Raw genomic sequence first — 25,880 nt, 5'->3', positions numbered from 1 at the left:
ATGAGGGGCCTGTTTATAGATCAAGAGGCAGTTGTTTGGACAGAACAAGGGGATACTTCATGGTTCAAAGTCAGGAATGGTGTGTGTCAGGGTTGTATCCTCTCACCATACCTATTCAATCTGTACGCTGAGCAAATAATCTGAGAAGGTGGACTATATGAAGAAGAACAGAGCATCAAGACTGGAGGAAGACTCATTAACAAAATGTGTTATACAGATGATACAACCTTGCTTGCTGAAAGTGAAGAGGACTTGAAGCATTTACTGATGAAGATCAAAGACCACAGCCTTCAGTAAGGATTGCACCTCAAGCATAAAGAAAACAAAAATCCTTACAAATGGACCAATAAGCAACATCATGATAAATGGAGAAAAGACTGAAGTTGTCAAGGATTTCATTTTCTTTGGATCCACAATCAACACCCAAGGAAACAGCAATCAAGAAATCAAAAAGATGCATTGCATTGGGCAAATCTGCTGCAAAAGACCCCTTTAAAGTATTGAAAAGCAAAGATGTCACCTTGAAGACCAAGGCACGCCTAACCGAAGCCAAGATATTTTCAATTGCATTATATGCATGTGAAAGCTGGACAATGAATAAGGAAGACCGAAGAAGAATTGATGCCTTCGAATTGTGGTGTTGGTGAAGAATACTAAATATACCATAGACTGCCAAAAGAATGAAAAAATCTGTTTTGGAAGAAGTACAACCAGGATGCTCCTTAGAAGCAAGGATGGCGAGACTGTGTCTTACATACTTTGGACATGTTATCAGGAGGTATCAGTCTCTGGAGAAGGACACCATGCTTGGTAAAGTAGGGGATAAGTGAAAAAGAGTAAGACCCTCATTCAGATGGATTGACACAGTGGTTCCAACAATGGGCTCAAGCATAACAACAATTGTGAGCATGGCGCAGAACTAGGCAGTGTCTTGTTCTGTGGTATACAGGGTTGCTATGAGTTAGAACCAACTCCATGACACCTAACAACAACAACAGTGGACTAAATTGTGTCCCCTAAAAATGTGTGTCAACTTGAGTAGGCCATGATTCCCAGTATTGTATGGTTGTCCCCCATTTTGTGATCTGATATGATTATCTTATGTGCTGTAAATCCTAGTCTCTATTTTATGATATTAATCAGGCAGGATTAGAGGCAGTTATGTTAATGAGGGAGGACCAAACCTACAAGATTATGTATCTTGAGTCAATCTCTTTTGGGATAAAAGGAGAGAGAAGTGAGCAGAGAGACAGGGACCTCATTACCACCAAGCAAGAAGAACTAAGAGTGGTGCGTGTCCTTTGGGCTTGGGGTCCCTGTGCTGAGAAGCTCTTAGACCCAGGGGAAGATTGATGGCAAGGACCTTCCCCCAGAGCTGACATTTAGAGAAAGCCTTCCTCTGGAGTTGGCGCCCTGAATTTTGACTTCTAGCCTCCTAAACTGTGAGAGAATAAACTTGTTTGTTAAAGTTATCCACTTGTGGTATTTATGTTATAGCAGCACTAGATAACTAAAACAGAGGCATAACTTGAAATTCTGGATTACACTTGGAGAATCCTATTCTCATACCATACCACTGGCATTATAAGCATGCTGTCATCATTAGGGAAACCCTGGTGGTGTACTGGTTAAGAGCTATGGCTGCTAACCAAAAGGTCGCCAGTTCAAATCCGCTAGGCATGCCTTGGAAACTCTACAGGGCAGTTCTACTCTGTCCTCTAAGGTTGCTATTAGTTGGAATCAATTCGACGGCAGTGGGTTTTGGGTCATCATTAGACTCCAAATATACACCTCCACCCCTCTAAAACTAAATTTTCTTTGAGTGATGCCAATTCCCGGTTTCCAGTGGCTCCAAAACTTTTGTCCTCAATCCCTCCATCGTTTCAAAGGGTGTAAAATTCAACTTGTAAGATCACATCAATTGATCTGTCCTCTCCTCAACACCAGATGTCTTGGTTATCTAGTGCTGCTATAACAGAAATACCACAAGTGGGTAACTTTAACAAAAAGAAGTTTATTCTCTCACAGTTTAGGAGGCTAGAAGTCCAAATTCAGGGTGCTGGTTCCAGCGGAAGGCTTTCTGTCTCTATCACCTCTGGAGGAAGGTCCTTGTCATCAGCCTTCCCTTGGTCTGGAAGCGTGTCAGTGTAGGAACCTTGGGTCCAAAGGATGCGCCCTGCTCCTGGCGCTGCTTTCTTGGTGGCATGAGGTCCCCAACTCTCTGTTGCTTCCCTTTCCTTTTATCTCTTGTAACATAAAAAGCAGTGCAGGCCACACCCCAGGGAAACTTCCTTTACATTGGATCAGGGATGCGACCTGAGCAAGGGTATTATGTTGTACCCTAACCCTCTTTAACCACCACAGGCAGAAAGTATAATTTATAACACATAGGAAAATCACAAAATGGAGGACAAGCATACAATACTGGGAATCATGGCCTAACCAGGTTGACACATATTTTGGGGGGACACAATTCAATCCATGATATAGATTATCATATTATGTCTTTACTAATGTTATTTTCCGTTTTTAAAGTACCTCCTCTACTCCCACTCCATTCCGTTTAAGAGCCATCATTCCCAATGGAGGCTTCCATGATAAACTATAGGTCATAACACAAGAACTTTTTCCTTTCTTTGAATTTCTGTGACTCTTTATTCAAGGTAGTACATAACAAACTGTGAACTAGGTAAAATTTGTATTCAGCATCCACAATCACTTCTTTCTACATTCTTTTTTAAAATACTTATTAAGAAATTCTTGAGCCTACTGAAACATAGACCAAACAGTACAATGAACTCCATTTGTTCATCACCCAAAATTAATAATTATCAAAATTTCTGCCACAATTGTTTTACCTATCATTTTTTCCTTTTTTCTTTGTTGACATGTTTTAAAACAAATCTCAGGCCTCATTTTATTTTACCTCGCCATATTTCTGCATGTATCTCTAAAAATTATGTAAATTTTCTTACAAAACCATACTGCCATTATCACATCTGATAAAATTAACAATAATTCCTTGTATTATCGGAGGAATCCGTCCATATTCAAATTCCCCTGGTTATCTACAAACTGACATTTTGGTTTGTTTGAATCAGGATCCAAACAACATCAATTGTTACATCTGGTAACAATCTCTTCTAAATAGAGCAGTCTCCCTTTCCCATCTTTTTTACTCCATTTCACCACTGATTTGTTCCAGAAACCAGCTCACTTGTCCTGCAGAATGTCTCAGGCTCTGCATTTGTCTGTTTGCTTCCTTATGATGCCACCTGACTTGTTTTCCTATCCTCTGCATTTCCTCTAAGTGGAAGTTGGCACTAATGGCTTGATTAGATTCAGTGCAGTTGTCTTTGCATCATATCATAGATTCACAAGGAGCCCTAGTGGTGCAATGGTTAAGCACTCTCTTGCTAACCAAAAAGTCATCAGTTGGAACCCACCCTTCAGTTTTGTAGGAGAAAGACCTGGCAATTTGCTTCTATAAAGATCACAGCCTAGGAAACTCTTAGGCAGTTCTACTCTGTCACATAGGGTCACTATGAGTTGAAAATTGACTTGATGGCATCTAACAATAACAGGTTCACAAGGCCTGGTTGTCTCACTTTTAGCGATGCTAAGACTGTGAGTTCAGGTAGTAATAGCCTAATCCCCGCTTTCAAAAATTAACCATCAATCTTTTATCTGTATTTTCAATCCCTGGTGACCTATCAGTCTATTCAGGTTAGTATAGGTTGGGCGCACAATCACTGATGACTTTTGCCTGAATAAATTATTTCATTAGGGGATGTAAATGGTGATGTTTCTAATTCTGTTACTCCTTCCACATTCACCAGTTGGCATTGGTCTATGAAGAATGATTTCCCCTAATTAACTAGGGGCACCTTGAAATACAGTTTGTACAGGAAAGACAGGGCAAATGCTCAATTCTTCCTTTCTTCTTTTCTTCCTTCCTTTATTATTGTTGGGTGTCTCTGCTGGCATGCAACCTGTGGGGTCAGCCAGAAACCAAGATTCCTTCAAGAGAGCTGAGTCTTGCTGGCATCCGGAGTTCCCTTATCACATCAACAGGGTACCTTCTGGGATGAAATTGTCTTGGCCAGATGCTTTAATTGGGAAAAAGTGAGCCCCTGTTCTAAATCATAAACATCTCTCCCTGTGCTGAATAGTAGATGAGACAATGAACAGAGTTGGACAGACCTGGATTCTAGTCGATTCTTTACTTTTTATTGCCAATTTGTAGAGTATGGAGTTAGTGCCCTAGTTACTTCCAACGGTACAATGGTGTCCAGTGATTTTTTTTACTGATTTTTTTTCTTTTGTTTTGAGGAGGTATGATTATGGATTCAGGAATTTGTATTGTTAAATTTTTTTATTATAAAAATTGCAAAAATACAAAAGTGCATGGAACATAAATTTGCAGCATAACAAAAATAACTATACAGTGAACACCCAGCTTTTATGGCCCTTTTCCTCCCTTCCCCTATTAAAATAAACTCAGGAAATTATCTGAACTTTCATTTAAAATCATGAGTCCTTTCAGAGATTATTAAAGTGTAAGATTTATTTCTATTATAGAATTGAAGCCTTTGTTCTCCTCTAAAACAATTTTGGAAGTAGGAAATTCAGTTGCAAAAGAAAAAAATCATTTCTTTGTCACATTACAAAACTATAGTTAATAATATGCATCCTGAAGTGTTCAGGGTGACATATACTGATGCCTACAGTTCTCTTTGAAATGTGTCCAAAAATAAGAGAAACTGATGAATGGATATATGGATAGATATTTGCTAAAAAACACATATGTCAAAATATGAACAAGAGGAGAACCTAGGTGGTAGGTATATTGTTGTGTTGTTAATTGCCATTGAGTTGATTCTGACTCATGGTGACCCCATGTATGCAGAGTATTACTGCTCCAAACCAAAAAACCAAACCCACTGCCGTTGAGTTGATTTCGACTCATAGCGACCCTATAGGACAGAGTAGAACTGCCCCATAGAGTTTCCAAGAAGCGCCTGGCGAATTCAAACTGCCAACCTCTTGGTTAGCAGCCGTAGCACTTAACCCCTATGCCACCAGGGTTTCCTATAACTGCTCCATAGCCCCCCAAAAAACCCGTTGCCATTGAGTTGATTCCAACTCACAGCGACCCTATTGGACACAGTAGAACTGCCCCGTAGAGTTTCCAAGGAGCAGCTGGTGGATTCGAACTGCAGACCTTTTGTTTAGCAGCCGTAGTTCGCCATAGCTCTTAGCCACCGTGCCACCACTGCTCCATAGGGTTTTTGTTTTCAAAAAACAGAATTTATTTGCTTTACCTTCAAATTGGTCTTCCATATTTCCAGGGTTTGAATTTTGGCTCTGTTACTTGGATCTACTATAAATTGTACTAAGCCCCTCAACATCTATTTTCAAAAAAAAATTTTAGTTAGTATTTTATTTAAATGAATCAAAATATAGGTAGATTATTGCTTATTTTAACAAAATATTTTCCATAGGGTTCCCAAGACAGTGACCTTTTGGAAGCAGTTCTCCAGGCCTGTCTTCTGAACCTCCTCTGGGTGGGTCTGAACCATCAACCTTTAGGCTAGTAGTGAAATGCTTAACTGTTTGCACAACCCAAGGACTCCAGTGATGGGGAGGGCATTAAATATGTATTTTTTTCAATTTTTCTGTATGCTTAATTTTTTTCACAATAAAATGTTGGAAATAAAAGTTAACTAAGCAAAGGAGGCCTGGGAATAAGTATGGATGGAAACAGCAAGTACAAATGCCCTGAGGGAGATGGCAGTTGGCAGGTTAGAGAAACTGAAAAATCAATATGGCTAGAATAAATGAGAGGTTAGATTGGCTGGGGCCAGATGGTATTGGGCCTTGTAAACCAGCATATTAAGGATTTGGAATCTTCATCTTAAAATTAACAGGCAGTCATTGGTCTGCTGTAAGCAGTGGAGTGAGGTCAACTATGTATTTTAATAAGATCGTTCTAGCTGTTGTGTGGAGACTGGGAGACTGGACTAGAGGGTGGGGTAGGAGTTAATGTGGAGGAAATCTTCTAGGAGGGCACCAAGGTTGTTCAGGCAAGAGATAATGTACTAGAGCAGAAGCAGGAGAGGTGGAGAGAAAAGAGTAAGATTTAAGAGATATTTAAGGTGGGACTTAGGGACTGAATCTATGTTAGTCATAAAAGAAGAGGGAGATATCAAGAATAATGTTCAAGTTTCTGATTTGAAAAACTGAGTGCAAACTACTCCACTTACTGAACATGATAACCTTACAATAGGTATATGTTTGGGGAAAAGATAACTTGTCCAATTTGAGATATCTAAAGAAATCAATCCAGAATTGAAAGTTTATTATATGATCTTGAGTTCAGAAGAAATGTCAAGAAGTCATCAGCATACAGAAAAAATCTGAAGCCCTGGGAATGGATGCACTTCTCCTAGGAGAGGAGGATACTGCCTAAGGCACACAGAATGAAATGAAGGAAAGGTCTAGGACTGAACCTTGAGGAATTCTAACAATTAAGGGTTAGGGAGAGAAGAAGGAACCAGCAAAGAAGAAACAAAAGATATAGGAGGGAAACCAGAAAAGTGTAGAATTTTTGAGGCCAAGGGAAGACAGTGTCTTAAGAAAGACATAATAGTCACGTGTGACAAAGCTTATCACAGGTCAACAAGAACTAAAAAGTGTCCAATGGATTTCACCACAAACATGGAGGACATTTAGTTTCAAAGAGTAGTGCAAGCAGAATCCAGATCGGAATGGATTTAGGGATGAAGAGGATGTAAAGTAGGGAAAAAAGTATAGACAACTTCCTTGTTTCCTATAGTATAAGTTATGATACATGGGGTCATGCAATGAATTCTACAAGCATTTCTCTCCCCTCTTACATACATGACACATGCCTTCCTCAAATCTATATTCATGTACATGTCTTACTTCTTCAACTAGATTTGAAGATCCTAGAGAAAAGAGGCTATGTTACTACTTCTGAATTGCCCACATTACTTAGGATGGTCCAAGGCTCACTGTAGATACTCAGTAAATGATTGTTGACTATAAAAGCTAACACACTTTACTTGTTGTTAGTTGTTGTCAAGTCAGTTCCAACTCATGGAGACACCGTGTGTGCAGAATATAACTGCTCCATAGGGTTTTCAAGACTGTGATTTTTTGGAAGCAGACAGCCGGGCCTGTCTTCCAAGGCACCTCTGGGTAGATCTGAACTACTAACCTTTCAGCTAGTAGTCGAGCACTTAATCATTTGTGCCACCCAGGGATCCCAAAAGACGTATTAAATACCTTTAAATTACTAACCATGATAATAGTAAATGAATATACATACATAAAGAAACTGTTTATTTAATTATTTAATTCAACAAACATGTCTACTGTATATGAGGCACTTTGCTAGGGACCAGGACTCACATTTTAACGGAGGAAAGGTGTAGACATGTAAATAAATAATTAAAATTACACAAATCCTATTTTTAAAGAAGAATATTTTACGCTAACCTTACTGCATGTAAGAATAAATCCATTATCAGAATACATATACATGTACATTAGTGTGAGTTAAAGAAATCGTCAGTAAAAACACATGAACTTATAAAAAATGTTTTTGCTTCCCTTAGTTGCATGCTATTAAGTCAGAAGAGGAATCAAAAGAACAGATCAGCTATTTCCCCTGCTCTCCCATTTGTATATTTAATAGATTAACAGTGCTCAAATAGTCTATTTCTGACCTAGATCTTATTGTTACTTATGCCCAAGGAGGGGGGAGGGAAAAACTTCATTTACATAGGAACAGAATGGATCTAAGATAAAATTACAAAGAATCAACATTGTAAACCCTCTTCTCTTTTATTTAGTCCTCTGAAGCTATCAGAGAAATAACATATTTCTTAATCAATCTTTTATATTGCGAAGAAAATAAAATTCAAGACTGCATCTCTCATTCCAAAAAGGAGATTTGTACATTTTATCATGGTCCAGCAGTGTCTGATGTATTTAATTATTAAAATATTGAAAGAAGTATTTTGAATGAGCTACTTATTATTCCTTATGCGTCCCCTTACCATTAAATTCTTGCTTTTGGTGGCTAAATTTGCTTCTGGGTTCAGAAAGAAGCATATAAGATTCAAGTCATCCTTAATCCTATCTCTTTACTGAAAAATACTTTTATTTGCTAAAGGGATGCAGATAAGATGATGTTCAGGACTATTTTCCTATGAAATATGCAAGAAGTAGATAAAATGATTTGTGTATTAGGTTTTATTTTTTCCTAGAGAAGACTACAGCCCCAAATTTGAACAAGTAAAGCAGAGCTGTGGATGGCAGACTGGAAAAATCCATGGCAGCCACTGTCACACCACAACCTGCGGCAGCTGTCTCAAGTCCCTCCCTCCCATGCCCTGCTCTGCCTGCCAGCCCAGCAGGTATGAATGGGGTCTGCAGAGCACTGTAAATGGTGCTGGTGCTGCAGACCCTGAAAATCGGCCACCGCAAATTAAAAGGAAAAAATTATCTGCCTAAATATAGTTTTTCAACTTTGGTGCCAAAACAAACCTCTTTACCTCTGAAACTTCACCAGCAACATCAGGTAGTATCCAGTCCAAAGACTTATTCTGCATAGCCCATCCTTACTGATAATGGAGACTTTCTAACTAGCAAAAGAATGTTACTGCAATCCACTTCCTGCGGGTGAAGCAAAGCCTTCTTGTTCCCAAGGGGCAGTTGAGCAACCACCAGAGTCTTTTGGTTGAATAGCAACGGTGTGAGGCTAGCTACAGTTCCCACACTTAGAAGCGCAGCCACAGAGGACATTCACCGAAGTCACATAAGAAGTACATAAAAAAGAAATGCGGTGACTGAGCTCACAGCATACAAATATCTGTAGATGCAGACATTACAAAATGGTCTTCTTGTTACATTACGTATCTCCTGCTTTTTAATTTAGTATCAGTTATTTTTTTTGATTGTTGCTTTCCAGAAAGGAGAACAATGCAGAAATATAAATGCACACACAAGTAGTACTAGCCTTTGAAATCAATCCTTCTCTTTCTATTTCCCAGTTCTATGTCAGGAAAGATGATTCACTTCTAGGAACAATACACAATACCAAAAAAAAAAAAAAAAAACAAAAAACTACATAGACATCCAGTAAATTATTATTTCTAGTAGATTATTTAACTAGTGTATGTTCGTTACATCTTAATTATTGCTGCATTAGAATTCCTTGTGTGGTTCCCTGTTTAATATGGTTATTCTTTCCATTACCATTTTTGTTTAGCTGTTTTTTGGGGGCGAGCACAAAAGAAGATCTGAAAATAAATTACTTTCACCTGAGAAACCATTTTGATTGGCTTTATTACTGAAACTTTTTTAAATAACAAAAATAAATAAATGAATAAGTCACATTTACTCAAGCCATTTTAAGCATCACTCCCATCTCCTCTCCTACCTAAGTTTAAAGCAATTAGGGATGTTGAATCCTCATCGAATGTAGTCGAGTTTAGTATGCTATGAGGAAGGGGCTGGAGGTAATTTCCCAGGAAATATTTCATCTCAACACAAAATCTATGATTAAGTGTAAGGAAAACCCACACATAGGGATTTTAACTGTGGTTTAAAGTTTAAGCAACATAAAATCATTCTAATCCAGTCCTCTTTCTCCCCATCCCCTCGACCCCACCCCTTAATGGATGCTCGACTGACTGCTTTTGCTAAGTCTCTTTGTCTGAAGGATGCAAACAGTCTGGATGCTAGGGAAAAAGGGGTGGGGGAGAGATTACCTCATCCCATGTCGCTTGCACCAATCACCACTCTCCTGTCGTGGCTTCTCTGGGCAGATTGAGGGGTCTGGACCAACAGGAAAAGGCCCCGGCCCATCCCCATGGTGACCGAGTTGTATATAGGGAGCTGCATCCGCCCATGTGCTGCAGGTTCTCTTACATCGACCGCCTAAGAGTCGCGCTGTAAGAAGCAACAACCTCTCCTCTTCCTCTCCGCGATCTGCGAGCAACCGCGAAGCAACAACCATGGTAAGAATCTGCTTTTTCCGGCTCTTTGGGCCGTTGGGTGGGGTCAGTTCCCCAGAGGCTGCTTGGAAAACCTTAAACCCTTTTCCTTTGCAATCTCCTTGGGCACGGGCAGCCTTATGCTTTGTTTGAGAGGTTAAGCTTTTGTCTGCCTCAAATCCTTAAGCCCTGCTACCGCAGTGCGGGGTGCAGACGAGCGAGAACTGCGCGCAGAGCGCAGAACCATGGCGAAGAACAAAGGGAGTTTTTGTTACCGAGCTTCAGTGCCGCCAGCAGCTGAACGCCGCGGCCTATCTGTCGGTAATGGAAATGTCTAGGGCCGGGAAAGGCGATCGTGGCGCCGCCTGCTCGTATGCGTATGGTATTCGTGTAACTTGGAGAGGCTCCTTACTTTCTCGCGTAGTTCCCCAAGAACAGGAAGAGGGGGAATCGTCCAAAAGGAACAGGATGCGAGAGTGTAGCTGGGAGAAAGGACAGGGACAAAGCAGAGCTTTCCGTTAATATAAAAAGATCCCTCGCCGGTTCGTTGGTAATTTAAAAAGATACCCGTATATTAACGGGGAAAAAATTGTTAGTTTCTGTTGGAGCCCTTGGCAGCCAGCGCAAGGGCGGCGCAGGGGAGGAGTTGTTTGTTTCTGGCTTCTCTGGCTTTGGAGCCACTGGGCGGGGTTCGCCCTCACTAAAACTCTTTTCAGAAGACTTAATAAAAGCGTTTAATCACTGAGGAACTGTAGGCGTCAAAAGATTTTTTATTCACTGCTAAAACTTAGATTTTTTTTTCCCTTTGAGGAGCAAAATCACAGTTCACTTGACAAGCTCTTTAAATGTCTGGTTTGGGGACGCCCCGCCCTGACCGACTCGCTTGTGTGTGTGTGAGTGTGTGTGTGTGTCTGTCTGTCTGTCTGTTTGTTGTCTGTTTTGGCCGCAATTCTTCAAGAAAGCCCCTTTGTGAACCAAGTTACCTTTATGCTCATGACCCAGGGAAACGCCCTTTCCTACCACCCCCTCCCCAATATGTTAGTGAATAGACAGACAATGGAAGTTGTAGGCTTAAAGACCGAAGGGAAGAAAATTTACTCTGAATGTGATGAGTATGACTAGTGAGTGGTGGGTAGTGAATTGCGGAATGAAACACTATTTTGTTGCATTAAATATTTCAGTATCCTCTCACTGGGCGTTTATTCTTTGTTTGATAGCTTCTCGTGCAATATTTGTTTCTAACATAGGAAGTGCTGTTTTAAGGATACTAATAATTTTTCAGTTTTTTGCAGTGGAGAAGATTCTGGAGAAAAAATCGGTTAAATGACATTGCTGCAGACAAAGAAGGATTATTCTCTGCATCAGCTGTCTTTGTTCTAATGCCACTTCATTAATTCATTTCAATTCAAGCACATGGTCCCAGGCTAGGTCAGAGAAGGGAAACTGGCAAAACAGCACAATGAGATCATGTAGGCAGTTGCTGGAAATAGAGCTTGCTCTGTTAAATAATGTAGCAGAAAGTACAGAGTAGCACCAGGCACAGCAAATACAGCAATGCAGCAGTGCAGGAGGCAGACCTTGTTGAGCTTCTAACCTCATAGTACTGACAGATTCTGCAGACAGACTGCAGAAGGGTGTGGCTTCTTGCCTCAGCTGCAGGCCCCTCCATGTTGAAATACCAAGCCCTATTTAGAAAAACCTCTCATCTTTTTTAATAGACAAATTTAATTAATTCCTGTTAATTTATCATTAAATTTACTTCATTTTACAAAAATCTGTGCTTTGAATATTTTTTAAATCTGAAACATCTTCTATTCAAGCATGGTGTGGGAACAGTAGGTATCCACTACGTGCTAAAGAGACCACACCCATCTGCAGCATTTGCAGGTGCTATTCTTTAATCATTTTTTTATTATGTTAGGGATATGACTTCAAGTAAATTTGAAAAATATATCGATAGAAATGTTTTTAGGAACTTACTGAAAATTCAAAATGCTTTAATACGGCCAAATTATGTTTTTTTCTTCCCTTTTCCTTCTTACAGCGTGAGTGCATCTCCATCCACGTCGGCCAGGCTGGTGTCCAGATTGGCAACGCCTGCTGGGAACTCTACTGTCTGGAACATGGCATCCAGCCCGATGGCCAGATGCCAAGTGACAAGACCATTGGGGGAGGAGACGACTCCTTCAACACCTTCTTCAGTGAGACTGGCGCTGGCAAGCATGTGCCCAGGGCAGTGTTTGTAGACCTGGAACCCACGGTCATTGGTGAGTTGAACTTAGTAGTAGCCCTGGTGACATCCCAGGGGCCTGGCACAGGAGCTCTGTCCTGGGGGGCTGCACTGATAGGCTTGTGCACATTGTTAGTGGTGGGTGGCCTCTCTGTTTTTCTTTTGCAGATGAAGTTCGCACTGGCACCTACCGCCAGCTCTTCCATCCTGAGCAGCTCATCACAGGCAAGGAAGATGCTGCCAATAACTATGCCCGCGGCCACTACACCATTGGCAAGGAGATCATTGACTTGGTTCTGGATCGGATTAGAAAACTGGTACGTTTATTCTTAAGAATAAAATAAATTAATGAGCATCAGGAAGATATCTGAAATAAATGCTGTTTTTTTTTTTCCTCTAATACAGAATTAAAATGCAAATAAAGAGTGAGATGATACTACCACTTTAGTTTTTTTTTTTTTTAATGACATGAACTATTTGGTGTCACTTTATAAATATTAATGAGGATGCTTCTAAGTGATACTGAGTAATTCCAGGCAGATCTACATAAAAAAAAGTATCAAAATAAGATTTAAATCCTCGGAGATATATAGAAAAAGAAAATATATTTACTATGCTTATATCACAAAGAGCAGTAACTATCTTTTCTCTGTTCTTCTCGTTTCTAACAGGCCGACCAGTGCACAGGTCTTCAGGGCTTCTTGGTTTTCCACAGTTTCGGTGGGGGAACCGGTTCTGGGTTCACCTCTTTGCTGATGGAACGCCTCTCAGTTGATTATGGCAAGAAGTCCAAGCTGGAGTTCTCTATTTACCCAGCCCCCCAGGTTTCCACAGCTGTAGTTGAGCCCTACAACTCCATCCTCACCACCCACACCACCCTGGAGCACTCAGATTGTGCCTTCATGGTAGACAATGAGGCCATCTATGACATCTGTCGCAGAAACCTTGATATTGAGCGCCCAACCTATACTAACTTGAATAGGTTGATAGGTCAAATTGTGTCCTCTATCACTGCTTCCCTCAGATTTGATGGTGCCCTGAATGTCGATCTGACAGAATTCCAGACCAACCTGGTGCCCTATCCCCGCATCCACTTCCCTCTGGCCACATATGCCCCTGTCATCTCTGCTGAGAAAGCCTACCATGAACAGCTTTCTGTAGCAGAGATTACCAATGCTTGCTTTGAGCCAGCCAACCAGATGGTGAAATGTGACCCCCGCCATGGTAAATACATGGCTTGCTGCCTGTTGTACCGTGGTGATGTGGTTCCCAAAGATGTCAATGCTGCCATTGCCACCATCAAGACCAAGCGTACTATCCAATTTGTGGATTGGTGCCCCACTGGCTTCAAGGTTGGCATTAACTACCAGCCTCCCACTGTGGTGCCTGGTGGAGACCTGGCCAAGGTACAGCGAGCTGTGTGCATGCTGAGCAACACCACAGCCATTGCTGAGGCCTGGGCTCGCCTGGACCACAAGTTTGACCTGATGTACGCCAAGCGTGCCTTTGTTCACTGGTACGTGGGTGAGGGGATGGAGGAAGGAGAGTTTTCTGAGGCCCGTGAGGACATGGCTGCCCTTGAGAAGGATTATGAGGAGGTTGGTGTGGATTCTGTTGAAGGAGAAGGTGAAGAAGAAGGAGAAGAATACTAAAGTTAATACGTCACAAAGGTGCTGCTTTTACAGGGAAGCTTATTCTGTTTAAAACATTGAAAAGTCGTGGTCTGATCAGTTAATTTGTATGTAGCAGTGTATACTTTCATATATAATTACTGACCTATGCTTTAAAACATGAACGCTTTGTTACAGACCCAAGCTGTCCCTTTCTCTGATGGGTTTTGAATAAAGTATTCCCTGTCTTAAATGAGTTCAGTCTTGTGTTTTCTATTTTGCGTATCTAAGAAATTTCACGTAGTCAGTACAATGAGAAGAAAAAATTACTTGCCTATGGTTTATACACATACCTATGAAGTGACTTGTTTTTACTTTAGCATATTCTATTTTTTTATAGCTCTTATTATAAAATAAAAATGTATACCTAAAATTACCATTAGGTAGCATGATATGCTATTCTTAAGTTTTGATCCCATTATAATAAAGTTATTTAAACTGTTCATACTTTTTAGAGTTGAAAGTTGTTAATGCATAGCCAAGGTTTTCTGGTTGGCTGATGAGCCTTGTACCACTAACAGACAGAATAGTGAATACTGCAAATGCATTATCAGATCTTCCATGCTCCTTTTCATGCCCCCTCACTTCCTAGGGCCATTATCCTTCCTTTGCCCAGGTTTCCAAAAGAAGTCTGCTCTCTCTAAGCAAGTATCCCCTATTCTAGAACAATTTTTTTACTCTCTTCTTTCCAAATGTGTTTTCAGCTGAATGTCACGTTGGAAAAAGCCTGATTTATTCACTCTGTTAGTTACATATCTGAAATGTTAATCCTCCAAGAATATCCTTACTTTAATATGGGTCAATAACTTCAAAGAACAAAACTCTTAATAGTGCAGTTTTGGACATTAGCACCAGCACAGAAAGAAAGATTTGTTTCTTCAACAATAGAGCTCAGATGCCAGTCCAACCAAAAGACTACATCTTCTTAAGACTTGCAAATTGTCTTCCCACCATCACAGTATCTTGTTCTAGGATAATACCCAGAGGTGATGAAATAATTTTTTGGTATTAATTGTCCATTTTATCTGTTTTTCCTTTGACACTAAACTAAGGGGTATACTATACTGCAATCTGAGTTTAATTGAAGTTAATGGAAATAATGAAATATAAGAAATAAGCCAAGACCACCTAATTTCAAAGACAATCCAATACAGTGGTAACTAAGTGGAATACATCCTCTAAAAAAAATTTGTTTTATTCATACCTCTAAAAGTCTATAACTTCAATGTCTTTCATAACTATACTATGCTAACTTATATTTACTATTCATTATAAAACAGCTTTAAAAGATTAACAAAGATTAAATAAGCCCCTAAGAAAAAAAGGTAGTTTTAAATAGTAACAATTTCTTAAGATCAAGAGAATGTAGAAATAACTTCCAAACATCGATAAAATACAAACTATTCCCAAAATGTAAACATGCAAAAAAGAAAACAAAGCAAGGAAATCCAGAAATACGGTATTTCTTAGTGAATTACGGTCTTTTGAAGAAAGATTTGAAAAATGAGAAAAAAGCGTTTTATCTGATGTGTGTAAGGAAGCTTTAAGACAAAAAGGACCATGGAAATAAACACTAAGAAGTGGGAATAGAAAGAACCAAAGGTTAGTGAAAAAGTACTTGCTTAAGGCCAGGGGTGCAGATGGAGGAGGATGTTTTGCTAATTAAGACCCTGGATAGGATCTTTCTTCAATAGAAATCTTAATGAACAAGATAGTAAAGTAAAAGACCCCTCTCCCCAAAACGATACCAAAAATTGAGATGAGAAGTTAAAAATGTGAATAAAGATGTAAATATAAGGCCTAAATTTTTAAAAAATAATTTTTGCAAAGAAGAAATAGATGGTACTCATCTTTTTACATACACATGTCTATTACTGAACAGGAATATGAAAAAGAAAATATTCAGGTGCATAAGAAAATAGGAATAATTGAACCCAAAAGACCTGATATTGTTTGGGGCCTGGAGAAGCTGTGGGAATGATGTTGAAAGGACTTAAAAAAACAAATCAGCTCAACATCATTAGTCATCAGGGAAACGCAAATCAAAACTACAATGAGATATTATACACGTACTAAAAAAAGGCAAAAACCAAACCTGTTGCCATCAAGTCAATTCCAATTCATAGTGGCCCTACAGGACAGAGAAGAACTGCTCCATAGGGTTTCCAAGGAGCGGCTGATAAAATCCAACTGCTGACATTTTGGTTAGCAGCCAAATGCTTAACTGCTGTACCACCAGGGCTCCTTCACACCTACTAGGATAACTATAATAAAAAAGACAGACAAAAGCAAGTGTTGATGAGAATGCGGGAAAAATGAAACCCTTGTACACTACTGGTGGGAATACAAAATGGTGCAGCCTATTTGGAAAACAGCCTGGCAGCTCTTCAAAAGGTTAAACAAAATTACCAGATGACCTAGCAATTCCATTATTAGATACATACCCAAGAGTAATGAAAACATATGGCCACACAAAAATTTGTACATGAATGGTCATCGCAGCATTATTCATAATAACCTAAAAGCGGAAACAATCCAAACAATGTCATCGACTGATAAATGAATAAATAATAGGTATATCCACATAATGGAACGTTATTCAGCATTGCAAAGGACTGAAGTACTGATACATGCTACTATATGGATGAACCTTGCAAACACTACGCTAAGTGAAAGAAGCCAGACACAAGAGATCACATATTGTATAACTCTTTTTATATGAACTGTCCAGAACAGGCAAATTCAGAGAGACAGAAAGTAGATTAATTGTCAAGGAACAGGGGCAAAGGAGTGAGTGAGGAATGGCTGCTAAAGGGTGTACAGTTTCTTTTGCGGGGTGGTAAAAATATTCTGGAATTAAATAGTGGTGATGGTTGCACAGCTTTGTGAATATACTAAAAACCATAAAATTGTCCACTTTAAAAGGATGAATTTTATAGTACGTGAATTATATCTCGATAAAAAAGGAAAGTGTAAAGTAAAGAGAAGAAAGGAAGTAAAAAGTAAAGGGGTAGAAAGACCAGCATGGAAGATCCTAAGAACAGGAGTATCAGAAAAGGAGAAGAAAAAAGAAGGAATTCCAAGGGACATAGTGTAGGAGAATGCCATGTGAATGGGTACAGAGTTCACTGATTAGCAGTTTCAACTAGACGTCAACGCAAACAGATCTGATGCACAAAAAGTAAAAGGCCTGGCTGATTCAGATAAAACACAATGTGGAAACTAGATCAAATGTAAGTTTTAAATGTGCATTACCAACACCTAATGCAGTATAATAGACATGTGAGGTGTACAATGATTATAGGTTGAATGAGTCAAGTGTAGAATAAAAGAGATACAAGTATAAAATCAAAGAAGTTAAAAGCCCTGTGATCCTAAATTTGAATTAGAAATAGCAGTATGAATTTGTGAGATATTTTCTATTACAAAATGGAAGAAAAAATTTTTTTTCTAGCTTTGTCCACTGAAAAGGCCTAAGATCAATGACCTACCAAACAGCAATTAGTATTCATAGTACCCAGATTGTGGACTCTAAATACCATTTCCCAGCAAAAGAAACCAGAAGTTTTTGAGAAATGTCTGGTTCCAAGCTTGGAGCAGGAAATGTACAAGCTGAGCCTAGAATAATCTGTTATTTTAGAAAGCAAAGAAGATAGCAAAGATGATTATGGTCATATCAAAAAGATACAGGAGACCAGGAACACAATAGAAGGTCTCGGTTAGAAAGGAAGAAAAACATAGAACAAAACTCAAATTCATAAAAAAGACTAGACTTACTGGACTGATAGAGACTAGAGGAACCCCTGAGAATATCATCCTAAGATATCCTTTTAACCTGAAATTTGAAGGCACTCCTGGAGGTCATCTTTCAGTCAAATAATAGACTGGGTTATGAAATAAAGAATAACACCCATGAGAAATGTGCTCCTTTAAACAATCAACTATAAGAGACCAAACGGTCAACATTTACCCAAAAGCAAAGATAAGACACAAGAAGGGACAGGGAAACTGGATAGATGGAAATCCAGCAGGTAGGGTGGAAATGGTAATAATGCTGACACATTACTGGAATTGTAACCAATGTCACAGAACAATTTGTATATGAATTGTTGAATAGGAATCTAGTTTACTGTAAAAATTTTTACCTGAAATACAATAAAAATATTTTTAAAATATAATTTATATATATATGTACAGGAGCCAACTTGAACGGGCTCCCATTGATGGTACAGTATGATCATTGAAAACAATAATAACTGCAATGGATTGAAACATATGAAACATGTTAAAATCCATGAGTTCATAATAATATTTTTGTTTACTTAAAAAAAAAAGAAAATATACAAAAGTCAATTGTTTTCCTATGTACCAGCAATGAAAATTGTAATTTGAAATTAAAAACACAACACCATTTACATCAGCACCAAAAAAAGAAATACTTAGGCATACAAATCCAACAAAATACATACAAGATCTATATGAGGAAAACTACACAACTGTGATGAAAGAAATCAAACATCTAAATAAATGGAGAGATAATCCATACTCATGGATAAAAACATTAAAAATGAAAAATACTATACTTGTTGCTATCTAGTCGATTATGACTCGTAGTGATGCTACAGGACAGAGTAGAACTGCCCCACAGAATTTCCAAGGAGTAACTGGTGGATTCAAACCGCTGACCTTTTGGTTAGCAGCTGAGCTCTTAACCTCTGCACCACCAGGGCTCCATATTCATGGATATGAAGACTTAATATTAAGATGCCAATTCTTAGGCAGAGCCAAGATGGTGGAACAGACAGATGCTTCCAGCGAGCCCTCTTTACAACAAAGACCTGAAAAAAAAAGTGAAACAACCATATTTGTGACAAGCTGGTAGCCCTGAGCTTCAAAGGGAAGCTTAGAAAATGAACTGAGGGGCAGGGGGAGGGAGAGACCATTCAGAAGTGGAGAGGAGTTATCAGGCCTGAATTGCGGGGAGCCCTCGGGCACCATTCAGGACTGCGGCAGTGGCGGGCTGGCACTAGCATTCAGCCGCAGTTTCCTCAGGGAGAAGCAGCCAGCCACACAGCCTACTCACACCTCCGGAAGCTGAGAAGAATGGCACTTTCAGCAAAAGCTAAGTACTTGCTTATATTTTAATGTGTCCCCCCATCCCTAAGCCGGCTTCAGTGGCTGAATTCCCTGGGCCTGAGATAGCCACTGTCGAGCATGTAGAGCCATCCTCCCGGCCTTGGGGAAGGAAAAGATTTGCAAATAGGGGAAAAGATAATTTGCTAGCTCCACTAACCAGGGGAGCTCAGGACAGGAGCGGCTCCTGTCCAGGCATAAACAGTCCGTGGACTTTGAGCACCTTTCCCCGCTGCGTGGACCTGTATGAGCCTGTTTCAGGAGAACAGGCCCTTGTTGACAGACTCCAACTGTTTCAGCTGTGTAGTGGAGAGGTGGGTGTTTGATGTTTGACATTGCTTTGCCTATTAAACAAGGTCCTCACCTACCCACATCAGGGACCTAAAGTCTGGTAGCTCCACTCAGGTCACCCAGCCACCCGCGACAGGGGTCCAAGGATAACTGGTATCTCCCAGTCCTTACAACCAAAAACTTTGGGTGCCCGTGGTCCATCTGCAGAACCCACCCACCTGCACGCTGTAGGGAATAGGGATGCACTTTCCTCAGAGACACTCGGGGGTCAGTTATCAGGCCCCTGCCTTGTTCAGAGCGTGACCCCCTGTTGCAATCAGATACTGGTATATATGCCAACCACCCCTGCCCCTCTAAGACTGTAAGACAGAGCCTGTACTACACACTTCATGATCAGCTACCTGGAAACCTGAGCTGAATTCATACAAAAAAACTGAATGGACTCTAGACTGATATGCCTGAAAACAGCTCCAGCCATCTGGGGACAGGATGTCAGAGCTCCAAAGGCAAAAAGAATCAAGCTAGCTCACTCAAGCAACCCATTTGGGTATATCAAAACAAAACAAAGCTAAAAGCTACAACACAGTAAGCAAGCATAAACTAATACAGTAACTTATAGATGGCTCGGAGACAACAGTCAATATCAAGTCACATAAAGAAACAGACCATGATCACCTGAACAAACTCTCAAAACAAAGAATCCAGGGATCTTCTAGATGAAAGTGCATTCCTGGAATTACCAGATGCAGAATACAAAAGTTTAATATATAGAACCCTTCAAGACATCAGGAAGGAAATAAGGCAATATGCAGAACAAGCCAAGGAACACACAGATAAAGCAATTGAAGAAATTAGAAAGATTATTCAGGAACATAATGAAAAGTTTAATAAGCTGGAAAAATCCATAGACAGACAGCAATCAAAAATTCAGAAGATTAACAACAAAATTACAGAAGTAGACAACTCAATAGAAAGTCCGAGGAGCAGAATTGAGTAAGTAGAAGCCAGAATTTCTGAACTCGAAGATAAATCACTCAGCACTAATATATTTGAAGAGAAATCAGATAAAAGAATTTAACAAAAAAATGAAGAAAACTTAAGAATCATGTAGGACTCTATCAAGAGAAATAACCTACGAGTGATTGGAGTACCAGAACAGGGAGGGATAACAGAAAATACAGAGAGAATTGTCAAAGATTTGTTGTCAGAAAACTTCCCTGATATCGTGAAAGATGTGAAGGTATCTATCCAAGATGCTCATCCACATAAGGTAGATCTTAAAAGAAAGTCACCAAGACATATTACAATCAAACTTGCCAAAACCAAAGATAAAGAGAGAATAAGAGCAGCGAGCTATAAACGAAAAGTCACCTACAAAGGAGAGCCAATAAGAATAAGCTCACACTACTTGGCAGAAACCATGCAGGAAAGAAGGCAACGGGATGACATATTTAAAAAATTAAAGGAAAAAAATTGCCTGCTAAGAATCATATATCCAGCAAAACTGTGTCTTAAATATGAAGGTGAAATTAAGATATTTCCAGATAAACACAAGTTTAGGGAATTCATAAAAACCAAACCAAAACTACAAGAAATACTAAAGGGAGCTCTTTGGTTAGAAAATCAATAACATCAGGTATCAACCCAAGACTGGAACACTGGGCAGAACAACCAGAAGTCAACCCAGACAGGGAAATCCAAAAAAACAAAGCAAGATTATAAGAAAAAAGCCCAAAACAGGGTAACAGCGATGTTATTATATAAAAGGACACAAGATTAAAATAATAAAGAGGGACTAAGAAATGTAATTATAGACCTTCCATATGGAGAGGAAGATATGGCAATACAAAGAAATAAAGGTCAGGTTTAAATTTAGAAAAATAGGGGCAAATAAGAAGGTAACCACAAAGGAGACACACTATCCTATTCATCAAAATAAAGTACAAGAAAAAAACAGACTCAGCAGAAACAAAATCAACAACAACAAATACGAGGAAACGACAATATATAATCTACTCGGCACATAAAATTAAGTGGGAAAAAGAAACTGTCAACAACACACACAAAAAGACATCAAAATGATAGCACTAAATTCATACCTATCCATAATTACACTGAATGTAAATGGACTAAATGCACCAATAAAGAGACAGAAAGCAGCACCATGGGTTAAAAAACAAGGTCCATCTATATGCTGCCTATAAGAGACACACCTTAGACTTAGAGACACAAACAAATTAAAACTCAAAGGATGGAAAAAATATATCAAGCAAAAAACAATCAAAAAAGAGCAGGAGTGGCAATATTAATTTCTGACAAAATAGGCTTTAAAGTTAAATCCATCAGAAAGGATAAAGAAGGACACTATATAATGATTAAAGGGACAATACACCAAGAAGATATAACCATATTAAATATTTATGCACCCAATGACAGAGCTGCAAAATGCATAAAACAAACTCTATCAGCTCCACAATAATAGTAGGAGACTTCAACGCACCACTTTCAGTGAAGGACAGGACATCCAGAAAGCAGCTCAATAAAGACACGGAAGATCTAAATGTCACAATCAACCAACTTGACCTCACAGATGTATACAGAACATACCACCCAACAGCAACCAACTATACTTTCTTTTCTAGTGCACATGGAACATTCTCTAGAATAGACCACATATTAGGTCATAAAGCAAGCCTTAGCAGAATCCAAAACATTGAAATATTACAAAGCATCTTCTCTGACCATAAGGCCATAAAAGTGGAAATCAGTAACAGGAAAAGCAGGGAAAAGAAATCAAACACTTGGAAACTGAATAATACTCTGCTCAAAAAAGACTGGATTATAGAAGACATTAAAGATGGAATAAGGAAATTCATAGACTCCAATGGGAATGAAAACACTTCCTATCAGAACCTTTGGGACACAAGCAAAAGCAGTGCTCAGAGGCCAATTTATATCAATAAATGCACACATACAAAAAAAAAAATTTATCCCTACAACTTGAATAAATGTAGAAAGAGAGCAACAAAAGAAACCCAAAGGGACCAGAAGAAAATAAATAATAAAAATTAGAGCAGAACTAAATGAAATAGAAAACAGAAAAACAATTGAAAGAATTAACGAGACCAAAAGCTGGTTCTTTGAAAAAATCAACAAAATTGATAAACCACTGGCCAAATTGACAAAAGAAAAACAGGAGAGGAAGCAAATAACCCGAATAAGAAATGAGATGGGCAATATTACAACAGACCCAACTGAAATTAAAAGAATCATATCAGATTACTATGAAAAACTATACTCAAACGAATTTGAAAACCTAGAAGAAAGGGATGAATTCCTAGAAACATATTACCTACCTAAATTAATACAAACAGAGGTAGAACAACTAAATGGGCCCATAACAAAAGAAGAGATTGAAAAGGTAATCAAAAAACTCCCAACAAAAAAAAAGCCCTGGTCCAGACGGCTTCATTGCAGAGTTCTACCAAACTTTCAGAGAAGAGTTAACACCACTACTACTAAAGGGATTTCAGAGCATAGAAAAGGATGGAATACTACCAAACTCATCCTATGAAGCCACCATATCCCTGATACCAAAACTGGGTAAAGACACCACAAAAAAAGAAAATTATAGAGCTATACCCCTCACGGACGTAGATGCAAAAATCCTCAACAAAATTTTAGCCAATAGAATTCAACAAGATATCAAAAAAATAATTCACCATGACCAAGTGAGATTCATACCAGGTATGTGGGGATGGTTCAACATTAGAAAAACAATTAATATAATCCACCACATACATAAAACAAAAGACAAGAATCACATGATTTTACCAATTAATGCAGAAAAGACGTTTGACAAAGTTCAACACCCATGCATGATAAAAACTCTCAGCAAAATAGGAATAGAAGGAAAATTCCTCAACATAATAAAGGGCATTTATACAAAGCCAACAGCCAACATCACCCCAAGTGGAGAGAGCCTGAAAGCATTCCCATTGAGATCGGGAACGAGACAAGGATGCCCTTTATCACCACTCTTATTCAACATTGTGTTGGAGGTCCAGCCAGAGCAATTAGGCTAGATAAAGAAATTAAGGGCATCCAGATTGGCAAGGAAGAAGTAAAAGTATTTCTATTTGCAGATGACATGATCTTATACACAGAAAACCCTAAGGAATCCTCAAGAAAACTACTGAAACTAATAGAAAAGTTCAGCAGAGTATCGGGATACGAGATAAGCATACAAAAATCAGTTGGATTCCCCTACACCAACAAAATGAACATCAGAGAGGAAATCACCGAATCAATGCCATTTACAGTAGCCCCCAAGAAGATAAAATACTTAGGAATAAATCTTACCAGAGACATAAAAGGCTTATACAAAGAAAGGTACAATACGCTTCTGCAAGAAACCAAAAGGGACTTACATAAGTGGAAAAACATACCTTGCTCATGGATAGGAAGACTTAACATTATAAAAATATCTATTCTACCAAAAGCCATCTATACATTTATTGCAATTCCAATCCAAATCCCAATGACATTCTTTAACGAGATGGAGAAACAAATCACCAACTTCATATGCAAGGGAAAGGGGCCCCGGATAAGCAAGGCATTACTGAAAAAGACGAACAGTGGGAGGACTTACTTTACCTGATTTTAGAACCTATTATATGGCCACAGTAGTCAAAACACCCTGGTACTGGTACAACAGATACATGGACCAATGGAACAGAATTGAGAATCCAGACATAAATCCATCCACATATGAGCAGTTGATATTTGACAAAGGGCCCAAAACAGTTAACTGGGGAAAAGACAGTCTCTTTAACAAATGGTGCTGGCATAACTGGATATCCATCTGCAAAAAAATGAAACAAGACCCATACCTCACTCCATGCACAAAAACTAACTCAAAATGGGTCAAAGCCCTAAATACGAAATCTAAAACAATAAAGATCATCAAAGAAAAAATAGGGACAATGTTAGGAGCCCTCATATATGACATGAACAGTATATGAAACACTATTAAGAATGCAGAAGAAAACCTAGATACCTGAGAGCTCCTAAAAATCAAACAACTATGCTCATCCAAAGACTTCACCAAAAGAGTAAAAAGACTACCTACAGACTGGGTAAAGTTTTTATCTATGACATTTCTGATCACCTCTTGATCTCTAAAATCTACATGATACTGCAAAAACTCAACTACAAAAAGACAAATAACCCAATTAAAAAATGGGCTAAAGATATGAATAGACACTTCACTAAAGAAGACATTCAGGTAGCTAACAGATACATGAGGAAATGCTCACAATCATTAGCCATTAGAGAAATGCAAATCAAAACTACAATGAGATTTCATCTCACTCCAGCAAGACTGGCATTAATCCAAAAAACACAAAATAATAAATGTTGGAGAGGCTGTGGAGAGTTTGGAACACTTACACACTGTTGGTGGGAATGTAAAATGGTACAACCACTTCGGAAATCGATTTGGCACTTCCTTAAAAAGCTAGAAATAGAACTACCATATGATCCAGCAATCCCACTCCTCGGAATATATGCTAGAGAAATAAGAGTCTTTACATGAACAGATATATGCACACCCATGTTTATTGCAGCAGTGTTTACAATACCAAAAAGATGGAGGCAACCAAGGTGCCCATCAAGAGATGAATGGATAAATAAATTATGGTATATTCACACAATAGAATACTACGCATCAATAAAAAACAGTGAGGAATCTGTGAAACATTTCATAACATGGAGGAATCTGGAAGGCATTATGCTGAGTGAAATTAGTCAGTTGCAAAAGGACAAATATTGTATAAGACCACTATTTTAAGAACATGAGAAACAGTTTAAACTGAGAAGAAAACACTCTTTTGTGGTTATGAAAGGGGAGAGGGAGGGAGGGTGGGAGAGGGGTATTCACTAATTAGATAGCAGATAAGAACTACTTTAGGTGAAGGGAAAGACAACACACAATACAGGGGAGGTCAGCACAACTGGACTAAACCAAAAGCAAAGAAGTTTCCTGAATAAACTGAATGCTTTGAAGGTCAGCGTAGCAGGGCCAGGGGTTTGGGGACTATGGTTTCAGGGGACATCTAAGTCAATTGGCATAATAAAACCTATTAAGAAAACATTCTGCATCCCACTTTGAAGAGTGGTGTCCGGGGTCTTAAATGCGGCCATCTAAGATGCATCAGTGAGTCTCAACCCACCTGGATCAAAGGAGAATGAAGAACACCAAGGACACAATGTAATTATGAGCCCAAGAGACAGAAAGGGCCACATGAACCAAAGACTACATCATCCTGAGACCAGAAGAACTAGATGGTGCCTGGCTACCAGTGACTGCCGTGAGAGGGACCACAACAGAGAACCCCTGAGGGAGCAGGAGAGCAGTAGGATGCAGACCCCAAATTCTCTTAAAAAGACCAGACTTAATGGTCTGACTGAGACTAGAAGGACCCTGGTGGTCATGGCCCCCAGACCTTCTGTTGGCCCAGGACAGGA

General features: G+C 39.1%; 1 protein-coding gene across 2 annotated transcripts in view; it reads left to right on the top strand.

Annotated features, from left to right (window-relative positions):
* Nucleotides 1-9,966: 9,966 nt before the first annotated feature.
* Nucleotides 9,967-25,880, top strand: part of LOC126075375 (tubulin alpha-1A chain) — a 49,292-nt gene continuing 33,378 nt past the window's right edge. Inside the window, exons 1-4 of one of the 2 annotated variants that reach the window (XM_049883005.1) lie at nt 9,967-10,052; nt 12,073-12,295; nt 12,427-12,575; nt 12,930-13,856. In XM_049883005.1, coding sequence (XP_049738962.1) covers nt 10,050-10,052; nt 12,073-12,295; nt 12,427-12,575; nt 12,930-13,856 — 1,302 coding nt within the window. In that variant the 5' untranslated portion in view covers nt 9,967-10,049. The remainder of the gene's footprint in view (nt 10,053-12,072; nt 12,296-12,426; nt 12,576-12,929; nt 13,857-25,880) is intronic. The other variant, XM_049883004.1, reaches the window with a different exon arrangement.

The sequence above is a fragment of the Elephas maximus genome, chromosome 4, assembly GCF_024166365.1.
Source record: "Elephas maximus indicus isolate mEleMax1 chromosome 4, mEleMax1 primary haplotype, whole genome shotgun sequence".
Classification (NCBI taxonomy): Eukaryota; Metazoa; Chordata; class Mammalia; order Proboscidea; family Elephantidae; genus Elephas; species Elephas maximus.
Note: the sequence above shows the minus strand (reverse complement) of the source record. Positions and strands in the feature narration are given on the sequence as shown.